General features: G+C 37.4%; 1 protein-coding gene across 1 annotated transcript; it reads left to right on the top strand.

The window, feature by feature from the left end:
- The first annotated feature begins 389 nt into the window (after positions 1 to 389).
- On the top strand, positions 390 to 15,499 carry SECTM1 (secreted and transmembrane 1). Its single transcript, XM_078154539.1, has 4 exons — positions 390 to 573; positions 6,570 to 6,891; positions 12,540 to 12,817; positions 14,059 to 15,499. Exons 1-4 carry the CDS (start codon positions 498 to 500, stop codon positions 14,199 to 14,201), a joined length of 819 nt encoding a protein of 272 aa, XP_078010665.1. The 5' UTR covers positions 390 to 497; the 3' UTR covers positions 14,202 to 15,499.
- Positions 15,500 to 22,425: the final 6,926 nt, after the last annotated feature.

The following is a 22,425-nucleotide window of genomic DNA, read 5'->3' as shown; positions in this document are numbered from 1 at the left end:
ATTAACGTCTTTTACAATAACATCCTATTGCTAAATGCTCATAAGATTCCATTCTTTTCTCATTCTATTGGAATCTGGGAAGGAGGATGGGTATATATGGATAGTAGGAAGGAAATACAAGAGGAGTCAAAACTCTAGGTGTCAGTTTCCTCACCTGTAAAATGAGTGTGGGTAATCAAGGGCAATGGATAGTGGGGAGGAGGCAGAGGAAAGGTCCCAATTCTGGCTCACTTTCCTCACCTATAAAATTTTGACTAGATCATCTCAAAGGTTCTTTCCAATTCCTATGACCACTGGAAGGTGAAAAGGTAGTATATCTCCTAATGCAGGACGGATCACTTGGATAATGGGGCAAGCAAAGGTCCTTTGTAAGATCTTTTGTCTCGTTGGCTTTTTCTTTCTCCAGGAGGTGTCTGGAGAAGTGATGGCAAAAAAGACTGACTCTTGAAGCCTGATACCCCAACATCTCCATCTGCCAGTGCAGCTGATCTGACCTGATGGCTTTTTATTTCTTACTGAGAATAGCTAAGGCCCTCTGGCTCTTGACTGTTTTGAATGCCATGGAAAATTCAGGTATCTTTGTTCTCCTCCATCTTCCATACATGGTAATAGCTGAGAAAAAGAATAATGGGAGAGAATAAAAAGGGTGTGATTCAGAGCTAGAAGAATCCTCAGAAATCATCTAGTTTACTTCATTTTACAGATAAGGAAACTGAGACCTAGAAAGGTAAAATGATTTGTCCAAGTCATATAGATTATAAGAAGAAGAAATGAGATTCAAACCCTGGTCTTTCTACTCTCGACTCAGTGCTCTGTCCATTATACCATGTGAGGGAAGCCTTCTTCATACCTAGATTATCCAGAAATAGGGATAGAACATATCAATTTTGGACTGAGTCCATATTGCTATTCCTCAGGAGGATATACTTTGTTGGAATCTTCCTAGACTGTTAGAAGAACCAGTTCAGTGTCTTACATTTAAAAGCTTTGAAGGAGCAGCTAGTGGTACAGTGGATAGAGCACTAGCCCTGGAGTCAGGAGACCTGAGTTAAATCCAGCCTTAGACACATAACACTTACTAGCTGTGTGATTCTGGCAAGTCATTTAACCCAATTGCCATGGTGGGTGGGTGGGGGGAAAGTTTGTTGAAATGAATTAGATTGAATTTGTTTCACTGCATGACCTTGGGTAAGTCACCACCCTCTCTCTGCCTCACTTTCCCCATCTGTAAAAGGAAGATAATTTATAAGATTCACTTCCAGCTGATTCTATAGTTCTCTGATTTTGTGATGAGTTTTTCTCTGTCTTGTTGCCTCCTCTTCTGTGCTATTCTCCTGTATTCATATTTCTCTGTGACACACATTCTCTCATGACTACTCCATGACTAGGTCTTTTTTTGCCGGTGCTCTGTTCTACTAAGACACCTTAGAGAGCTCAGGACCTTGGCAGAGCCTCCTCTTCTGAAATACACAGTTCCCTCTCTAGAAGTTTAAGCAGTAGGATAGCCAACTCAACATGAAATCAAATAGAAACTAAGGGAAACACTTATATGAGAAAACAAGCAGGTATATGAGGGAGGCGGGGGTCCAGGGAGAAAAAGGAATAGGTTTTTGTAGGTCAGAGAGAAGAAAGATGTTCTCCAGTCTTCACATAGGATTGGGGGCCTGGAGTCAAGACTCACACAATAAGTGTGACACAGGTCTTTGTAGGTCTGCTGATAAAGTTTGGGGCTGGGCTGGGCATTCAGTTAGCATGTTTAGCGAAGCTAAAACAGGCCAGTGGATGAAATCACAGACCTGGACCACTTCCACATCCCCTACCATTGAACAGTAGAAAGTAAGCTTCTCAAGGGCAGATAATAGTTCCTTTTTTTTTTTTTTGGTATCCCAGCACACACTAGACACTGAGTGAAATTTGTTAACTTCAGTCATGGCAGTCTAGCCTTAGAACTAGGTATGTGACACAGCCCTACCATGATGAACTTGACCAGGAGTCATGTAGCCTCTGTATGAACAACTCCAATGAGGTGAAACCTGACCCCTGCAAAGCAAGTTTATTATACTTCTGTCCAATTCTAATTGATAGGAAGTTTTTCTGATACTAAGCCTAAGAGTAGTTATTCTGGTTACTAATTTTTAGTTACATTGATGCCTCTACCCAATTGCCTCCTGGTTCTGCCTCCAGGAACCAGATGGAACAAATCTAATCCCTCTTACACATGACAATCCTTCAAACACATTTTTGTTAGCATGCAAAGAAGGCAGAGACTAAACTTTCAGTTTACATAGAAATTTATGCTAATTGACATGTTCACTTAAAGTAGTTTCTTCTCTGTGCTGCATTGTTGCTTTGGAAATAAAAACTTGATTTTAAAATTATAAACAGTATATCCAAATATATCCAAAATAGTCAAATAACATAGTCAACAAGGGGCAAAATCTTATTATTAGAGAATGTTAGAAAGGGGACCAATTAACAGCCAGTAGCGCTGCCCCCACTACTTCTTGTTCTATGTCTAAGCCTTTTGGTAGAGCTCCATAAGAGCTCATCATATAGACGAGGAAAATGAGGAACCTGAGATCCAGATAAAAGAAAGTGATGGGCCCAAGGCACATGGGTAGTTTTTCCATTACCTAAATCTTCTCCTCTATCTTCCCTATCTGCCCCGTAAGAGAACCATCTCCTATAAAAAAGAATTAAAAGAAAAAAAGGAGGAAGACAAAAAAATTATCAAGTAGAAACATGGGGGAAAAAAAATCTCACATTATAAATAATGATCCACACCCATGGACCCCTACCTCTGCAAAGGAAAGAGGAGGATTAGGTGCCTATTAATTGGGGAATAGCTGAACAATTTGTGGCATATGATTGTGATGGAATAGTAGTGTGATTTTTAAAATGATGAACTAAGCCTGGAAAGACTTATGCAAACTGATGATACAAAGTGAAATGAGTAGACCCAGGAGAACACTGTACACAGTAATAGCAATATTGTAAGATGATCAGCTGTGAATGACAGCTATTCTCAGCAATACAATGATCCAAAACAGATCTGAAGGACTTAGGATGAAAAATGCTATCCATCCCCAGAGAAAGAACTGATGGAATCTGAATGCAGACAGAAGCATACTTTTTTTTTTACTTTATTTTCTTGGGTTTTTATTTTGGTCTATGTTTTCTTTTACAACATGACTAGCATGGAAATATGTTTTGCATGACTATACGTGTGTAACCTATATCAAATTGCTTACACTTCTCAGTGGGGGGGGGAAAGGGAAGGAGAGAATTTGGAACTCAATTTTAAAAATGAATGTTGAAAATTGTTTTTACATATAATTGGGGGAAAGAAAATGCTAGATTAAAAAAAAAACTAAATACCCTTTGTGCTTGAAGTTATCTCTCATTTATACCTTAGTGTGAATGAAGGCTGTAAAGGCAAATTTTAATCTGGCAGCAAGAGGCCTGGGAGCGCCCTGAAAGAGGAATACAGGAGAAACTGGAGATACTAAGTGTGTTTCTCCCTTTGTAATTTTGCCTAGGGCCAGCCCTGCCAGGAGAGATAGATTTACTTTTCAAACGTCTCCTAAGACAATGAGCAATGGATATTTCTGTAGCTGTACCTTGTTTAATATGGCCCTGGTCTAGACTTGGAGTTCCCATTTTGTGGGGACCCTTGCCTGATGATGGGTGTACTGTGTCGCCAGTACGTAGCAGAATCTCTGTGCCCTTATGTTTGGAGGACAATCCACTGATCCCTCTGGAGGCAAGCAAGTAACAACTTGCTTAAAGAAGTAGGAATAATAATGACGATAATAGCTAGTATTAATATAGCAAGTACTCCATGCCAAGCACTATGCTAAGCCCTTGACAAATATCATTCATTTGATCCTTACAATAACCTTGCAAAGGAGGTGTTATTATTATTCCCATTGTACAGTTGAAGAAACTAAGGCAAACTGATTTGCCCAAAGTCACATATCTAGTAAATGTCTGAATCTGAATTTGAACTCAGGTCTTCTTGACTCCAGGCCCAGCACTCTATCCACTGTACTACCTAGCTGCCATATAAGAAGGCAACTGGTAATAGCTAGTATTTATATAGTGCTTTAAGGTTTACAAAGTGCTTTACAAATATTATCTTATTTGATCCTTACAAGGACTGAGAGAAAGGTAAGTGGTATTATCTGACATATGAGAAACTGAAGCAAGCAGATTGACTTGCCCAGAGTCATACAGACAACAAATATCTAAAGCTGCATTTGAACTCAGGTCTTCCTAATTTCAAGTTGATTACTCTGTTCACCATGCCCCTGAGTACTATCTACAGGCACACCATGGTGAGGAAGGAATGAGGTTTATGACAAAGCCCCTCACTCCTTATTTGCTTCGGTATTTAATGTGATTTTTTAAAATGCTGGTATTTTGCTCATATTGCTTGTAATCATTTGATGTTATCCCATTATTGTATAAATTTATGTGTGAAAAATTATATATATGATTTTATGGGGTAATTTTGAAAACATATACCAAATATTAGTTCATATTTAAATAGTTATACATTAAATCATAAATTTAATTTAGTTCATATTTAAATAGCTTTTTTATGCATATGGGATACTTTCCCCACAACAGCTCCGTGAGGTAGGTAATGCAAGTATAATCATTTCCACTTTACAGGTAAAGAAACTGAGGTTTATAAAGGTTTCTTGAGTTTTAGGGAATCATAGATTTAGAGCTAGAAGGGACTGAAGAGGCCATATAGTCCAAGCTCTGCATATTACAGATGAAAAAACTGAGACTTGGAAAGATTAAGTAACTTGGCCGTGGCCACACATGTAGTGTCAGAGAAAAAATTCAAAACCAGGTTTTCCCTGCTTCAAGTGCACCCTTGGTTTACTATGTCTTGCTACCTCTTGCTTAGAACTAAATGGCAATAAGTGTTGAAGGCAAGATTTGAACCCAAGTCTCCTGACTCCAAATCGAGCACACTTTCCACTCCATAGCACGGCTTTTTATATGACTATAAGATATGGCAAAAGATGAGTGGCCCAAGAGAAGCAATAGTAAATTTATGCTTACGATTTACTCATAACAGTAACATGATGTAGTAAAATTGAAGTTTAGAGCCAGAATTCAAATCCTACTTCAAATCAGGTCATTATGTGACCCCCAAGGTCACAAATTACTTAACCTCTCTGGGCCTCAGTTTCCTCCTCTGTAAAAAGAGGACTTTGGATTTGATGATCTCTAAGGTCTCTTGTTAACTCTAGCTCTGTGATTCCATGGTGTTTGGTAAGTCTTCTCCAAACCTAATCTCATTAGCCCAACAAAGGCTCCCTATTTTCACTGCTCTCCATATTAGCTGCCATTGTTGAAGGCTTCCTCTTTGGGCCTTTGAGTTCTATTGTGTTCAAATATAGAACAGAACACAGAGAAGGACATTAGTGGTCTTCAAATTAACTGATAAAATTCCTTTCTATTCATTTAGACACCATATTTTTTCATTATTCAGAGTCCCTTTTTCAGGTAGGAGAAAGGGGAAGAATAATTATTTATTAAGTACTTATTATATCACAGAGACTCTATTAAGCATTTTATACATGTCCTTGTGAAGGGAGCTAGGCAAAGGCAAGTTGAGAACTCTGATAATAAATAGCTGCTTTAGGACAGAAGCTAAGAGTGAAAAGCACATGGGTCACAGCAGGAGGAGATAGAGAGGGAGCTGGAGTTCTTAGTTCAGGAAATGAAAGACGCTTCATTCCTTGTCTCTGCTCTATCCCCTTTCATCTTTTTTTGTCAGTGTGATAAATAATGGATAAATAATTTTGTAAAAAGACTTTGCATTTTCTCAGAAATACACACACATAAAAACATTTCATGCTTTCAATATGCTTTCTATGAAAATGATAAATTTTTAAAAAATGGTTTAAGCCTCTTGCACTTAATTTTTTTTAAGGATCCAGAATGCCTAAAGCTAGCTTTTGATCTGGAGAGGTGGTTTTCTTTAATCTATTTCTTTTGTTTATTCCTTCTTTCCTTCCTTCCTTCTTTCCTTCCTTTCCTTTCCTTTTCCTTCCTTTCTTTTTTGATGATGAGAGGAAGTGGATGGGTATTAGAAAAGAAAAAAATGGAAAAAAATCTGCAAGTGTTTTGGGAGTCCAGAAGAGAAAGGACAGTCTTAAGGTTAGAACCAGAATCATTTATAGAAGTTTTCATTCAGAAGCTTTTAACTAAGATGTTCCTGTTTGTCAATTACTGAGAATCTTTCAAGGCTAATTCACAGTCAGCCTTCTCCGAGAAGCCTTTCCCAGCTGCCCTAACCCCAGACCTCAGTGATCTCTCTGTCCTTTGAACTTTGAGTACATGATATCTATGCCAATCATCCATTTGACACTGAGCTTATGTATTCTTATTGGAAAGCAAGTCCTCAAAGTCAGAGACAGTGAATGCCTCATGCCTCTTGACCCCAGCACTTGGTCCACGGTAGTGTCTCACTAAGTGTTGATGATGATGGTGGGGGTGGTAGTGATGATGATGACATGATTCTGGAATTTGTTCACTTATTGCAGAGTTTGCGAAATTTGAATGCCAGAAAGAAGTATCTGCTTGCAGAAATGACCAGGTTGAGATAATCTGCAAAAGCACCATGGACTTTGATAGTATAGACTTGTTTTTCCGTAGTGACAAGAAAGACGAAGAACTCCTCTTCAGCATGACCACAGTAGGAGAGTCTCACCTTCAGCATGGGATGCGTCTCAGATTTAAGAATCAAGAAGCCACGTTGGTGATTCAGAACATCCAATTTTCCCATTGTGGAGTCTACCGGTGGCATCTTTCAGGCCAAGGGTCCTCAAATAAGTTCACTACACTAACTGTTTCAGGTGAGGAAAAGTCAGGAATGGGTACATTATAAGTTAGGGAACATTATGAGATCTTTCTCTCTTACGTTGGAAGTTCAATTGTTCAACTTGACAAGCATTTATTAAGTACCGACTATGTGTATCTAGTAGGTACAACATGAGGGAGATACAAAGTTTAGGTGTGATGGATCCCTGACCTCCTAGGGCTTACATGTAATTACTAAACATCTCAATACAGATAACTATAGTACTGGTAACTTTTTGAGGGATCTGGACCTGTGATTTCTTTGGTATGGAAACTCCCTCCTCTGATGAGCAACTCATTGATAGCTTGTGATCTCAAAGTTGCCTGAGGAAAATGACAGGTTAAATGACTTGCCCATGGTCGCACAACTAGATTGTATCATAGGCAGGGTTTGAACGCAGATCTTCCCAATTCCAAGGCCAGGTCTCTACCCTCTATATGTCTTTGCCTTTCAAAGATGGAACAGATACAACTGACTATCCTGGTTGGAGGAGTGTCTCTCAGACATCTTAACTATTTAAAGCAATGGACAGATATTTACCTCAAGGGCAAAAATTTCTTCCTTACCTTGTTGAGTCAGATCATTCAGAAAACTTCAGATGATCAAGATCTAGAACGTGCATTAATTACATAGCTGCATTCTCAAGCAGGCTGATTTTCCTAAAAGTCCTGGGAATGAATTATTGGGAATGAGTGTCATAAGTGGCTGTATAGCCACCCATCTGAGCCCCCTTATTTTGGTGTCATTGTTCTCCTAGCATGTTACAGGCCTGGCCCTTCAGATAGCAAGGAGAAGTGCCTTGCGGTTTAGCTGTGACTACCTCGTCCTTCCTTGATGACTAGATTTCCTATAACAAAAGCTAGCTAGCAATTTACATAGTACTTTCAGGTTTGCAAAAGTACTTTATAAATATCTCATTTCATTCTCACAACTCTGGGAGAGAGGTGCTATTATTATCCCCATTTAACAGATGAGAAATTTGAGGCAAAAAGAGGTTGGATGACTTGCCCAGGGTTATATAGTTAATAAGTATCTGAAGCTGGATTTTTAAAAAATTTACTTATTTATTTTCAGTTTTCAACATTTACTTCCATAAGATTTTGAAATCTAAATTTTCTTCTCCTCCCTCACTTCCCTCCTCCACAAGATGACATGCAATCTGATATAGGCTACACATATACATTCATATTAAACATATTTTCACATTAGTCATGTTGTAAAGAAGAACCAATGGGAGGAATCACGAGAAAGAAGTAACAAAAAAAAGAGAGCGTGCAAATAGTGTGCTTCGATCTGCATTCAAACTCCATAGTTCTTTCTCTGGATGTGGACAGCATTTTCCATCATGAGACTTTTGGAGATGTCAGATCCTTGCATTGCTGAGAAGAGCTAAATCTATCAAAATTAGTCATTGTACAGTGTTGCTGTTACTGAGTACAATGTCCTCCTGCTTCTACTCATTTCGTTCAGCATCAGTTCACGTCAGTCTTTTCAGGTTTTTCTGAAGTCAGCCTGCTCATCATTTCTTATAGCACAATAGTATTCCATTACATTCATATGCCGCAACTTGTTCAGCCATTCCCCAATGGATGGGCATCCCCTCAATTTCCAATTCTTGGTCACCACAAAAAGACCTGCTGTAAATATTTTTGCATATGTGGGTCCTTTTCCCTTGGAGCTGGATTGGAACTCAGATTTTTTAGATATCAGGTCCAGCTCTCTATTTATTATGCTACCTAACTGTTTCTTTAATGGGGATAGTGCCGCTAAGAAATCCATTGGCATGTTTGTGGTCAGAGAGTCTTCACAGGTGACTGGTGAAGCCTTTGAGATTGAAAGAGTTTGGACAGTGGTAGGATTTGGATGGAGGGCTTTTGACACTAGTGTTCTAAAAGCTGAGCCCCTTTAATTAGATGATTCAGGCTGTCAGTCTGTGATTCTGTATCTATTCTGCAGCTGGGTGGTGTAGTGGATAGAACACTAAGCTTGGAATCAAGAAGACATCTTTTCAAATCCTACCTCAGACATTTACTATCTGTATGGCCCTGGGCTAGTCACTTAACCCAATTTTCCTCAGTTTCCTCATCTGTAAAATGAGCTGGCGAAGGAAATAGCAAACTACTTTCCAATATCTTTACCAAGAAAACTCCAAAATGAGGTCATGAAGAATCAGACAGGACTGAAAAATGACTGAACAAACTGAATCTCCCCAAAAGGCCATTTTCTCTTTGACTCATGTATTCTTACCCAGAGTTTACAGTGGGAAATATCTAAATATATTCATGCCTAAGTTTGCATAAATGTGACTACCTGGGCCTCTAGTTCCCACATAAGCACTCAAGATAATGGATATATATTGGGTACAGCCATTATTTTACCCCACAGAAAATGCAAAAGATATAAAGGATTCACGAGGTTTCATAAACAAATACAAGAAACACTTAAAGTGTTATGATAGTCCGTAAGCTCTCCTTAGAAGGGAAGTGAACATAGGTTTGCCATCAAGACCACACACCAACATTATAGTAGACCCCTAGTTCTCCCACAGGGTCCCACAAACTCCCTTTTGGACTCATAGCACCCCTTACTATTTAAGCCCCTTGAAGGTAAACATACTTTGAAGTATCTAGTCAGGCAATTCCCTTCCCATCATAGGCAGTCCAAATAATTCATTGTAAAGGGTGGGAAACTAGGGGGAAGGGAATAAGGTCCTGACCACTCGCCCTGCCATGCATGGCTTTAATCTCCTTCTTGCCGCTCCTCCAGCTGTGAGGGGCCATGTGGGTGATCCTTTTCCTTATCCAAGAGGCATCCTACTCAAGAACACCTCTTTTCCCTCTAGAAGATACAATTCTAAAACTCTGAAATTGGGGTTACTCTTAAGGCAACACCCAAAGCTGGCACTACCCAAGAAATATCTCTTCTCTGTTAGAAAAACTGATTCTGTGATCACAGTCTAGGAAATCACGATGCCTCATCTTCTGCGCAGGAGGTTGGGGTTCACCGACATTAATTCCCTTCTTGAGTCATACGGGCAAGCACACGTCTCCCTCTGCCACGTGCTTCTAGAGGACATGTTCATATTCTGCTATCACCCAGATGTTGCTGCCATCAGAGGAGAATTGGTACTTGCTCAGTGGTTCTGCCAAAAGGCAGCTACTATTGCCTACTGGGTGGGAAAGAGAAGAGAGGTCCCTTCACTCCATCCCCCCCCGACTTTGGAAGAAAGGTATAAGAGCAAACGGGAGAAGGGGTAGAACAGTCCTGTCAGCTCTTTTTGTTGTTGAGGCAATCGGGGTTAAGTGACTTACCCAAGGTCACAAAGCTAGTAAGTGTCTGAGGCTAGATTGGAACTCAGGTCTTCCTGACTCCAGTGGTGGTGCTCTGTCACCTGTGCCACCTAGCTGCGCCTATATCAGCTCATTTTTTCTAAGCCAGAGGACATTCCCCCAGAACCTCTATCTTCTCAAGAAGACTAGCCAAACAAATTCTCTTGGGAACAACCTAAGTTACAGAAACTCATCAGACAGGAGATACCGGAGAGTCAAAGTGACTTGTGCAATAGTTACATAGGAGGTCCTCTGACCCCAAATAAGCGCTCTTTCTTCTCTGCTATGCTGATCTGGAAGCCTTCATTGACTAACTCCTATTCCTCCTTGAGGGGCCATTCCATGGACATAGTATTTTTTAAATGTTTCCATGCCATTTTGTGGTGGTAGTTCGGTCTCTACAATGAAATTGGAAGTTCCCTTAAGAGTAAGGATCACATCTTCTCATTCATAGGTTCACAGAATTTCAAAGCTAGAAGGGACCTTGGAGATCTAATCTAACCTCCTCATTTTACAGATGAAGAAAGCAAGGCTCAGGAAGGCAAAGTCACACGATGAGTTAGTTATAAATTATTAGATAAATTGTGTGACCAAATGAAGTAATAGTTGTAAAGAGCCTAGCACAGTGCTTGGCACACTGTTGTTCTTCAGTAGTGTCTATCTCTTTGTGACCCCACAGACTATAGACTGCCAAAACTGTCCATGGGATTTTCTTTTTTTTTAAATTTTTTAAAATTAATTTATTTTGATTTATCAACAATCACTTCCACATGCTTTTCAGTTTAAAATTTTCCCCCTTCCTCTGCACCACCCTCCCCAAGATGGCACACAATTTGATATAGGCTATATATATACATTCTTAATAAACATATTTTCAGATTAGTGATGTTGTAAGTAAAAATTAGAACCAATAGGAGGAACCATCAGAAAGAGGAAACAAAACTCAATGGAAGAGAAAAAAAAAGCAAATAGTATGCTTCGATCTGCATTCAACTTCCATAGTTCTTTCTTTGGATGTGGATAGCATTTTCCATCACAGGGCCTCTGGAGATGTCTTAGATCCTTGTATTGCTGGGAAGGGTTAAGTCTCTTAATATTAGTCATCGCACAACGTGGCTGTTATTGTGTACAACGTTGTCTTGGTTCTGCTCATTTCACTCAGCATCAGACCATACAAGTCTTTCCAAGTTTTTCTGAAGTCAGCCTGTTCATCATTTCTTATAACACAATAGTGTTCCATTACATTCATACTACAACTTGCTCAGCCATTCTCAATTGATGGGCATCCCCTCAATTTCCAATTCTTTGCCACCACAAAAAGAGCTGCTACGAATATTTTTGTACATGTGGGTCCTTTTCCCATTTGTATGATCTCTTTGGGATATAGGGTCAAAGGGTATGCACATTTTTATAGCCCTTTGGGCATAGTTCCAAATTGCTCTCCAGAATGGTTGGATCAGTTCATAACTCCACCAACAATGCATTAGTGTTCCAATTTTCCATGGGATTTTCTTGACAAAGACACTGGAGTGGTTTGCCATTTCCTTCTCCAGTGGATAAAAGCAAACAGGTTAAGTGAGTTGCCCAGGGTCACATGAGGTTGGATTTGAACTCAAATCTCCTGACTCCAGGGCCAGTGCTCTATCCACTGTGCTACCTTGCTGCCTCTGTGTGTGCCTGGCATACAGCAAGCATTCTGTAAATGTTAGGGGGGGGAAGAGAAGTTAGTGAATTCAGAAATCATACAATGATTGCCTTTCCCACCAGATCAAGCTGCTTTTTTTTTTAATACCACAACCTAGTATAGGACTTTGTGTACTTCTTGAAGGCAGATAGGCGACACAGTAGATAGATCATTGGACCTGGGCAAGTCATTTTAACCTCTAAGGCTTTGTTTTCTCATCCATAAAATGGGCATAACAAAGACATCGCAGGAAGTGGCTGTTATCGTGTACAGTGTTCTCTTGGTTCTGCTCATTTCACTCAGCATCAGACCATATAAGTCTTCCAAGTTTTTCTGAAGTCCCAACCTGTTCATCATTTCTTATAGCACAATAGTATTCCACTACATTCATATACCACAATATAGGCAGGATTGTTGTGAAGCTCAAATGAAATAATGTACATAAAGCATTTTGCCACCCTTAAAGCATTATATCATCATCATTGGTGGTGATGTTTTTATTGAGATCACGGGCTAGAGTGGGAGTAGAGTTCTCCAATGCATTGGTGTCTGAATCCTTTGTCCAACATTTCCTGTTCCTTCTGAGGGTGACTCCTCCTCCTGGCATTTATTTGTCTTCATATGATTTTGCTTCTTCCAGAACCCCCTACATCTCCAAGGAAAATGGCTGTCTGATCTGCAGAGCAACCAATGTAAAGGCAGGGAGAAGAATCATCTGGTCCAATGACCTGCCAAGAAGGCAGACGGAGTTCACATCCACTCAGGATGCCACAGGCCTATTCAATCTCAGCAGCTCTCAACTCTGGAATGACAGTTTCTATAGTAATCCACCATGCTGTAAAGTCATGGATGAGAAGGGCTCCCAAGAACTTTGTGCACAAACTTGCTATACCAGTGCCATCGTGGAAAAGTCCTCAGGTAAAGTCTGGAAGAATGTGTCAGAGGCAGCTAACAACTTTTTGAGTTTTTCTTGCTGTTTAGGCTAACAATTGCAATCCCAGTGGCATTTGGGACAGGACCCAGCAAGAAGCTCAGAAATACTGTGCAGGATGCTGAACTTTGTCACTTTGAGAAAATAATTCATTTTTTAAAGCACTTTAAGGTTTACGGTTTGCTTTTTGCATAATAACCTTCTGAGGCAGGCTGAGTGAATATTATTATCCACACTGCCATTTGCAAGACGATGAAACTGAGAGTGAGGAAGGGAATACAGCTCATTAGTGTAAGGGCCAGAATTTGAACCCAGGTCATCTAACTCTAAATGTAGGATTTTTGCCACACCAACCTCTCTCCAAAATGAGAACTCCCTCAGGTTCTCCTTGGTTGACCAGTCAATAAAATATTACCTAAGTCTAGGAATATTATTCTAAGGCAATGGTATCAGAGATATGGAGTCCAACTATGATACTGTAAAGAATTTGGTTCTCCCACCCTAGACACTAGTGAGATATGGTGCACCTCAGGAAGAATTTACATTGGTTGTTACCACCTCTACCCCTATGAGCTGAGTTACTATAGATACACACAAAACATACCACTCACTGTCCAACAGGATGGATGGTATTGGGTCTTATCTTGGCATATCCAGGATACTACCAACTAGTATCATTTACTTCTCCTTAAACCTGCCCTTTCCAAAGGCCTAAAAAATAAACACTCACATTGAGATTTCTTCATATCCATTTCTGCTAGTTCTCTGGTCTTCCAAGTAGCTTCTCTAAATGATTTCTAACTCTATTCTTTGAATTTTTAAAAATGCAGTTTACTTTCTTATCAAAGCAGCCCAATCATATTTTGAGGCACAGTGAAGGACTTCGGGACAAGAAGTAAACTTGTTCTGCAATTACTGTACATCCTTTTGTGAATAGCAGGTCAAGGGGCTAGTAAAGCATTGAAGGAGAAGAGGACACTTTGGGTGGACAAGCTTCTCCACCAAGTCCTTAACCTTCTTGGCTCATGGAGCCATAGGGTATTTGAGCTGGAAAAGGACCTTATTATCATCACCTTTATTTTACAAATGAGGAAGCTAAGACCCAGAGAAATGAAATGATTTGCCCAAAATAATATAGCAACTTTTTGGCCTAGTAGGGATGCAAATATAGATCTTTGAATTCCTAGTCCAAGGCTCACAAGTCATTTTTGCTTTTCTTTCATTACAGGTACTCCAACAACAAATCAAAGCAATACATGGTGGCTAATGATCATGCCAATTGCTATTCTGGCTTTGTCTCTAATTGCAATCTACAGATGTCTAAAAAAGAGACGGGTGTTGACTGGTCCTTCATCCATGACTGTCATCTAATCATATTGTTTTCCATCATCTATGATATATCAGACTTTTTTTTGTTTTGTTTTGGAGAGGCAATTGGAGTTAAGTGACTTGCCCAGGGTCACACAGCTAGTAAGCGTCAAGCAGCTGGTCTGAGGCCAGATTTGAACTCAGGTCCTCCTGACATCAGGGCCAGTGCTCTATCCACTGCACCACCTAGCTGCCCCATTAGTAGGCTCTTGGCTAGATTGTAAGAATCTAAACCCGCGGATAGATTATAAGAATCTGAGAAGTGGCTAGATTTTAAGAATCTAAGCCCAGACTTTTTAACTAATCATTCTTTTTGTTTGTTTGTTTGTTTGTTTTTCTGTCAAGGCAGTGGGGTTAAGTGATTTGTCTAAGGTCACACAGCTAGTGAGTGTTATGTGTCTGAGGTCACATTTGAACTCAGGTCCTCCTGAAACCAGGGTCGGTGCTCTATCCACTGGGCCACCTAAGTGTCCCCTTAACTAATCATTCTGTATTATGTTTCCTGTCCTCTGTTCTCTTGTACTTCCCAAAACTATATGAATTCTATTCTGGTGTTTATTTAGATATTTTTGTGTTTTTTTTCAAAAAATTTTAGTTGCATGTTCACTTTATTGATCTGATGTTTCCTTGTTTTCCTGATGTAATTTGTAATTATATTCATATAGTTCCTGGGTTTGTCTTAGCATGTAGACTCCAAAATATATTATAATCTCTACAATTATTTTCAAAGGAATTTCTGTTTCTGTCTCTTCCTGCTGGGTTTTGTTAGTAATATATGGAAATGCTAACGATTTATGTGGGTTTATTTTATATCCTGTAACTTTGCCAAAGTTGTTTCAACTAGTTTTTTTAGTTGATTCTTTAGGGTTCTCTAAATATACCAGCATATCATCTGCAAAGAGTGAAAGTTTTGTTTCCTCATTGCCTATTCTTATTTCTTCAATTTTTACTGCTATAGCTAGCATTTCTAGTACAATATTGAATGATAGTGGCAATAATGGACTTCCTTATTTCACCCTTGATCTAAGGCTTCTATTTTATCCTCATTACAAATAATGCTTGTTCTTAGTTTTAGATAGATACTACTTATCATTTTAAGAAAAGCTCCATGTAGATATTTTACATGCTTTCACATGTGTAACCTATATCAAATTGCTTACTGTCTCAAGGAGGGAGCAGGGCTTCCTGGATAGAATTTGGAGCTCAAGACTTAAAAAAATGAATGTTACAATTGCTTTTATATGTAATAGGAGAAAAATGAAATGTTATTATTAAAAAATGAAATAAGCATAAAAAGAAAAGCTCATTTATTCCTTGGCTTTATATCTATTGCTACAATAATATAATTTTTGTTGATATAGTCAATTATGCTTATAGTTTTCCTAATACTGAACCAGTCCTTCATTACTGATATAAATCCCATTTGGTCATAGTGTGTGATCTTTGTGGTTTATTGCTGTAGGCTCCTTGCTAGTACTTTATTTAATTTTTTTGCATTAATATTCATCAGGGGAACTAGTTTATAGTTTTCTTTCTCTGTTTTTGCTCTCCTTATTTTTGGTATCAAAACTACATTTGTATCACAGAAGGAATTTGGTACAACTCCTTTATTTTTTTCAAATAGCTTATATAGTATTGGAATTAATCATTCTTTATATATTTGGTAGAATTCATTTAGAAATTCATTGAGTTCTAACTTTTCATGCAAATAAAGATAGATCTTAACAATTAGAGAAATATTAATTGCTCATGGGTAGGTCAAGGCAATGATAAAAATGACAATACTATATAAATTAACTTGCTTATTCAAGGCCATACCAACCAAACTACCAAGGAATTATTTTATAGAGCTAGAAAAAAATAATAACAAAATTTATTTGGAATAACAAGAGGTCCAGAATATCAAGGGAAGTAATGAAAAGAAATGCAGGGGAAGGTGGCCTAGTCATTCCATATCTTAAATTGTATTATAAAGCAGTAATCAACAAACTACTTGGTACTGGCTAAGAAATACAGTGGTGGATAAGTGGAATAGCTTAGGTATGCAAGACACAGTAGTCAATGACTATAGCAATCTACTCTTTGATAAACCCAAAGACTCCAGCTTCTGGGATAAGAACCCACTCTTTGAAAAAAACTGCTGGGAAAACTGTAAAAGAGTATGGCAGAAACTAGGCATTGACCAAAATCTCACACCATACACCAAAATAAAGTCAAAATGGGTACACAATTTAGATATATAGGCTGATACTATAAGCAAATTGGGAAAGCAAGGAATAATTTACCTATCAGGTTTATGGAAAACAGAAGAATTCATGACCAAACAAGAGATAGAGAACATTACGAAATGCAAAATGGATAATTTTGATTACATTAAATGAAAAGTTTTGCACAAACAAAGCCAGTGCAACTAAGATTAGAAGGAAAGTAGAAAATTGAGAAAGAATTTTTACAACCAGTCTCTCTGATAAGGGCCTCATTTCTAAAATATATAGAGAATTAAGTCAAATTTATAGAATACAAGTCATTCCCCAATTGATAAATGGTCAAAGGATGTGAACAGGCAGTTCTCAGATGAGAAATTAAAGCCATCTATAATCATATGAAAAAATGCTCTAAATCATATTGATTAGAGAAATGCAAATCAAAACAACTCTGAGGTACCACATCACATATCAGATTGGCCAACATGACAAAACAGGAAAATGATAAATGTTGGAGAAGATGTGGGAAAATTGGAACACTAATGCATTGTTGGTGGAGTTGTGAACTGATCCAACCATTCTGGAGAGCAATTTGGAACTATGCCTAAAGGGCTATAAAATTGTGCATACCTTTTGACCCAGCAATAGCACTTCTAGGGCTGTATCTCAAAGAGATCATACAAATGGGAAAAGGACCCACATGTACAAAAATATTCATAGCAGCTCTATTTGTGGTGGCAAAGAATTAGAAATTGAGAGAGTGCCCATCAATTAGGGAATGGCTGAGCAAGTTGTAGTATGTGAATGTAATGGAATACTGTTGTGCTGTAAGAAATAATGAGCAGGCTGACTTTAGAATATCCTAGAAAGACTTGTATGGTCTGAGTGAAGTGAGCAGAACCAGGAGAACATGATACACAGTAACAGCCACCTTGTGTGATGACTAATGTTGATAGACTTAGTTCTTCTCAGCAATGCAAGGATCTAAGACATCTCCAAAGGTCTCATGATGGAAAATGCTATCCATATCCAAAGAAAAGACTATGGAGTTTGAATGCACATTGCAGCACACTATTTGCTATTTTTTTCTTCTGTTTTGTTTTGTTTTCTCTTTCTTATGGCTCTTCCTGTTGGTTCTGATTCTTCCTTGCAACATCACTAATGTGAAAATATGTTTAATAGGAATGTATATGTAAAACCTATATCAGATTGGATGCCATCTTGGGGAGGGAGGTGGGCAGGGAGGGAGACAAAAACTTAAAACCCAAAAGTTTATGGAAGTGATTGTTGAGAAATCAAAATAAATTAATAAAAAAAATTTTAAAAAAGGAAAGCTCCATGTAAATATTTTACATGATTTCACATGTATAACCTATATCAAATTGCTTACTATCTCAAGGAAGGAGCATGGCTTCCTGGATACAATTTGGAACTCAAGACTTAAAAAAATGAATGTTAAAATTACTTTTATATGTAACAGGAGAAAATGAAATATTATTATTAAAATAAAATAAGCATAAAAAGAAAAGCTCATTTATTCCTTGGCTTTATATCTATTATATCTATTGATATAATAATATAATTTTTGTTGATATACTCAATTATGTTTATAGTTTTCCTAATACTGAACCAGTCCATCATTACTGATATAAATCCCATTTGTCATAGTGTGTGTCTTTGTAATTTATTGCTGTAGGCTCCTTGCTAATACTTTATTTAAATTTTTTTGCATTATATTCATCAGGGGAACCAGTCTATGGTTTCCTTTCTCTGTTTTTATTTCTAACTGTTTTTGGTATCAAAACTACATAGAAGGAATTTGGTACAACTTCTTTATCTTTTTTTCAAATAGCTTATATAGTATTAGAATTAATCATTCTTTATATATTTGGTAGAATTCACTTAGAAATCCATTGAGTTCTAACTTTTCATGCAAATAAAGACAGATCTAAACAATTAGAGAAATATTAATTGCTCATGGGTAAGCCAATGATAAAAATGACAATACTATATAAATTTAACTTGCTTGTTCAGGGCCATACCCACCAAACTACCAAAGAATTATTTTATAAAGCTAGAAAAAAAATTCATCTAGAAGAACAAAAGGTAAAGAATATCAGGGGAATCAATGAAAATATATGAAGGAAGGTGCCCTGTGAGTGCCACATTTCAAACAATATTACAAAGCAATAATAAATCAGAACAAGCTAGCACTGGCTAAGAAATAGAGTGATGGATCAGTGGAATACATTTGGTATCTTATACAGAGTAGTAAATGGTCATAATAATCTAGTGTTTGATAAATCCAAAGATCCAAGCTTTGGGGACAAGAACTCACTATTTGACAAAAATTGCTAGCAAAACCAGAAAGCAGTTTGGTGGAAACTAGGTATAGACAATCATGTCACACTATATACCAAGAGAAGGTCAAATGGGTACAATTTAGCCATAAAGTAATATCATTAGCAAATTAGGGGAACATGGAAAAACCTTACCTGTGAGATCTAGGAATAAAGGAAGAATTGTTACCAAACAAGAGATAGAGATGATCATGGGAGGTAAAATGTATAATTGCGATTACATGAAATTAAAAAAACTTTCTCGCATAAAACCAGTGCAGTCAAAATAGAAGGAATGCAGGAAACTGTGGAGACATTTGTATAGCAAAATTTTTAAGTAAAGCCCTCATTTCTCAAATATGTAGGGAATTCAGCCAAATTTATAAAAATAAAAGCTATTTTCCAATTGATAAACGTTCAAAGGATATGAACAGGCAGTTTTTAGAAGAAGTCAAAGCTATCTAAAGACACATTTAAAATGCTCCAAATCAGGGGCAGCTAGGTGGCGCAGTGGATAGAGCACCGGCCTGAAGTCAGGAGGACCTGAGTTCAAATCCGGCCTCAGACCAAACACTTGACACTTACTAGCTGTGGGACCCTGGCAAGTCACTTAACCCAATTGCCTAAAAGAAAAAAAAAATGCTCCAAATCACTAATAATTAGAGAAATGTAAATTAAAACAACGCTGAGATACCACCACAAACCCATCACATTGGCTAACATGACAGAAAAGGAAAGTGACAAATACTGAGGGGAAGTGGAAAAATTGTACACTAATGTGCTGTTGATCAAGTTGTGAAGTGGTCCAACCATTCTGGGGAACAATTTGGAACTACACTCAAAAGATTGTAAAACTGCATACCCTTTGACCCAGCAACATCACTACTAGGTCTGTATCCCAAAGAGGTCAAAGAAAAAAGGAAAGGACCTATATGTACAAAAATATTTGTAGTGCTGTTTTTTGATGGTAAAGAATTGGATATTGAGGGGATGCCCATCAATTAGGAATGGCTGGACAAGCTGTAGTATATGATTGTGATGGAATACTCTTGATTTAAGAAATGACAGGAGGACAGTTTCAGAGAAACATGGAAAGACTTATATGAACTAATGCAAAGTCAATGAGCAGAACCAGGAGAACACTGTATACAGTAACAGCAATATTGTAACAATGATCAACTGTGAACAACTACTCTGATAAGGACAATGATCCAAGACAATTCCAAAGGAATCATGATGAAAAATGCCATCCATCTTCAGAGAGAAAACTGATGAACTCAGTATAGATTGAAAAATATTTTTTCTTTTTTTAAATTTTATTAATTTTTTTTTGATTTATCAACAATGCTTCCTATGCTTTTGAGTTGAAAATTTTTCTCCCCTTTCCTTCCCCCACCCTCCCAAGACGGCACACAATCTGATATAGGCTTACATTTACATTCCTACATTAAACATATTTTCACATTAGTGAAGTTGTAAGTAAAAATTAAAACCAATAGGAGGAACCATCAGAAAGATGAAACAAAACTCAACAGAAGGTAAAAATAAGTGATAGCATTCGACTTCCATAGTTCTTTCTTTGGATGTGGACAGCATTTTCCATCCGAGGCCTCTGGAGATGTCTTAGATCCTTGTAATGCTGAGAAGGGTTCAGTTTAACAATATTAGTTCATTGCATAACGTGGCTGTTATTGTGTACAAGTCCTCTTGGTTCTGCTCACTTCACTCAGCATCAGACCATATAAGTCTTTCCAGGTTTTTCTGAAGTCAGCCTGTTCATCATTTCTTATAGCACAATAGTATTCCATTACATTCATATACCACAACTTGCTCAGCCATTCCCCAATTGATGGGCATCCTCTCAATTTCCAATTCTTTGCCACCACAAAAAGAGCTGCTATGAATATTTTTGTACATGTGGGTCCTTTTCCCATTTGTTTGATCTCTTTGGGATATAGCCCTAGAAGTGCTATTGCTGGATCAAAGGGTATGCACATTTTTTTGTAGCCCTTTGGGCATAGTTCCAAATTGTTCTCCAAAATGGTTGGATCATTTCACAACTCCAACAATGTATTAGTGTTCCAATTTTCCCACATCTTCTCCAACATTTATCATTTTCCTGTTTTGTCATGTTGGCCAATCTGATAGGTGTGATGTGGTACCTCAGAGTTGTTTTGATTTGCATTTCTCTAATCAATAATGATTTTTTTCATATGACTATAGATGGCTTTAATTTCTTCATCTGAGAACTGTCTGTTCATATCCTTTGACCATTTATCAATTGGGGAATGGCTTGTGTTCTTATAAATTTGTCTTAATTCTCTATATATTTTAGAAATGAGGCCTTTATCAGAGAGACTGGTTGTAAAAATTCTTTCCCAATTTTCTACCTTCCTTCTAATCTTAGTTGCATTGGCTTTGTTTGTGCAAAAACTTTTCAATTTAATGTAATCAAAATTATCCATTTTGCTTTTCATAATGTTCTCTATTCTCCTGTTGGTCAAATTCTTCCTTTATTCCTAGATCTCACAGGTAAGGTTTTTCCATGTTCCCCTAATTTGCTAATGATATTACCTTTATGGCTAAATTGTACCCATTTTGACCTTCTCTTGGTATATAGTGTGACATGATTGTCTATACCTAGTTTCCACCAAACTGCTTTCTGGTTTTGCTAGCAATTTTTGTCAAATAGTGAGTTCTTGTCCCCAAAGCTTGGATCTTTGGATTTATCAAACACTAGATTATTATGACCATTTACTACTCTGTATAAGATACCAAATGTATTCCACTGATCCATCACTCTATTTCTTAGCCAGTGCTAGCTTGTTCTGATTTATTATTGCTTTGTAATATTGTTTGAAATGTGGCACTCACAGGGCACCTTCCTTCATATATTTTTCATTGATTCCCCTGATATTCTTTACCTTTTGTTCTTCTAGATGAATTTTTTTTTCTAGCTTTATAAAATAATTCTTTGGTAGTTTGGTGGGTATGGCCCTGAACAAGCAAGTTAATTTATATAGTATTGTCATTTTTATCATTGGCTTACCCATGAGCAATTAATATTTCTCTAATTGTTTAGATCTGTCTTTATTTGCATGAAAAGTTAGAACTCAATGGATTTCTAAGTGAATTCTACCAAATATATAAAGAATGATTAATTCTAATACTATATAAGCTATTTGAAAAAAATAGATAAAGAAGTTGTACCAAATTCCTTCTATGTAGTTTTGATACCAAAAACAGGTAGAATAAAAACAGAGAAAGGAAACTATAGACTGGTTCCCCTGATGAATATTAATGCAAAAAAATTTAAATAAAGTATTAGCAAGGAGCCTACAGCAATAAATTACAAAGACCACACACTATGACCAAATGGGATTTATATCAGTAATGATGGACTGGTTCAGTATTAGGAAAACTATAAACATAATTGAGTATATCAACAAAAATTATATTATTATATCAATAGATATAATAGATATAAAGCCAAGGAATAAATGAGCTTTTCTTTTTATGCTTTATTTTTAATAATAATATTTCATTTTTCTCCTGTTACATATAAAAGTAATTTTAACATTCATTTTTTTAAGTCTTGAGTTCCAAATTGTATCCAGGAAGCCATGCTCCTTCCTTGAGATAGTAAGCAATTTGATATAGGTTATACATGTGAAATCATGTAAA

Source organism: Phascolarctos cinereus, unplaced genomic scaffold (assembly GCF_003287225.1).
Source record: "Phascolarctos cinereus isolate Bilbo 61053 unplaced genomic scaffold, phaCin_HiC Scaffold_544;HRSCAF=1172, whole genome shotgun sequence".
Classification (NCBI taxonomy): Eukaryota; Metazoa; Chordata; class Mammalia; order Diprotodontia; family Phascolarctidae; genus Phascolarctos; species Phascolarctos cinereus.
Note: the sequence above shows the minus strand (reverse complement) of the source record. Positions and strands in the feature narration are given on the sequence as shown.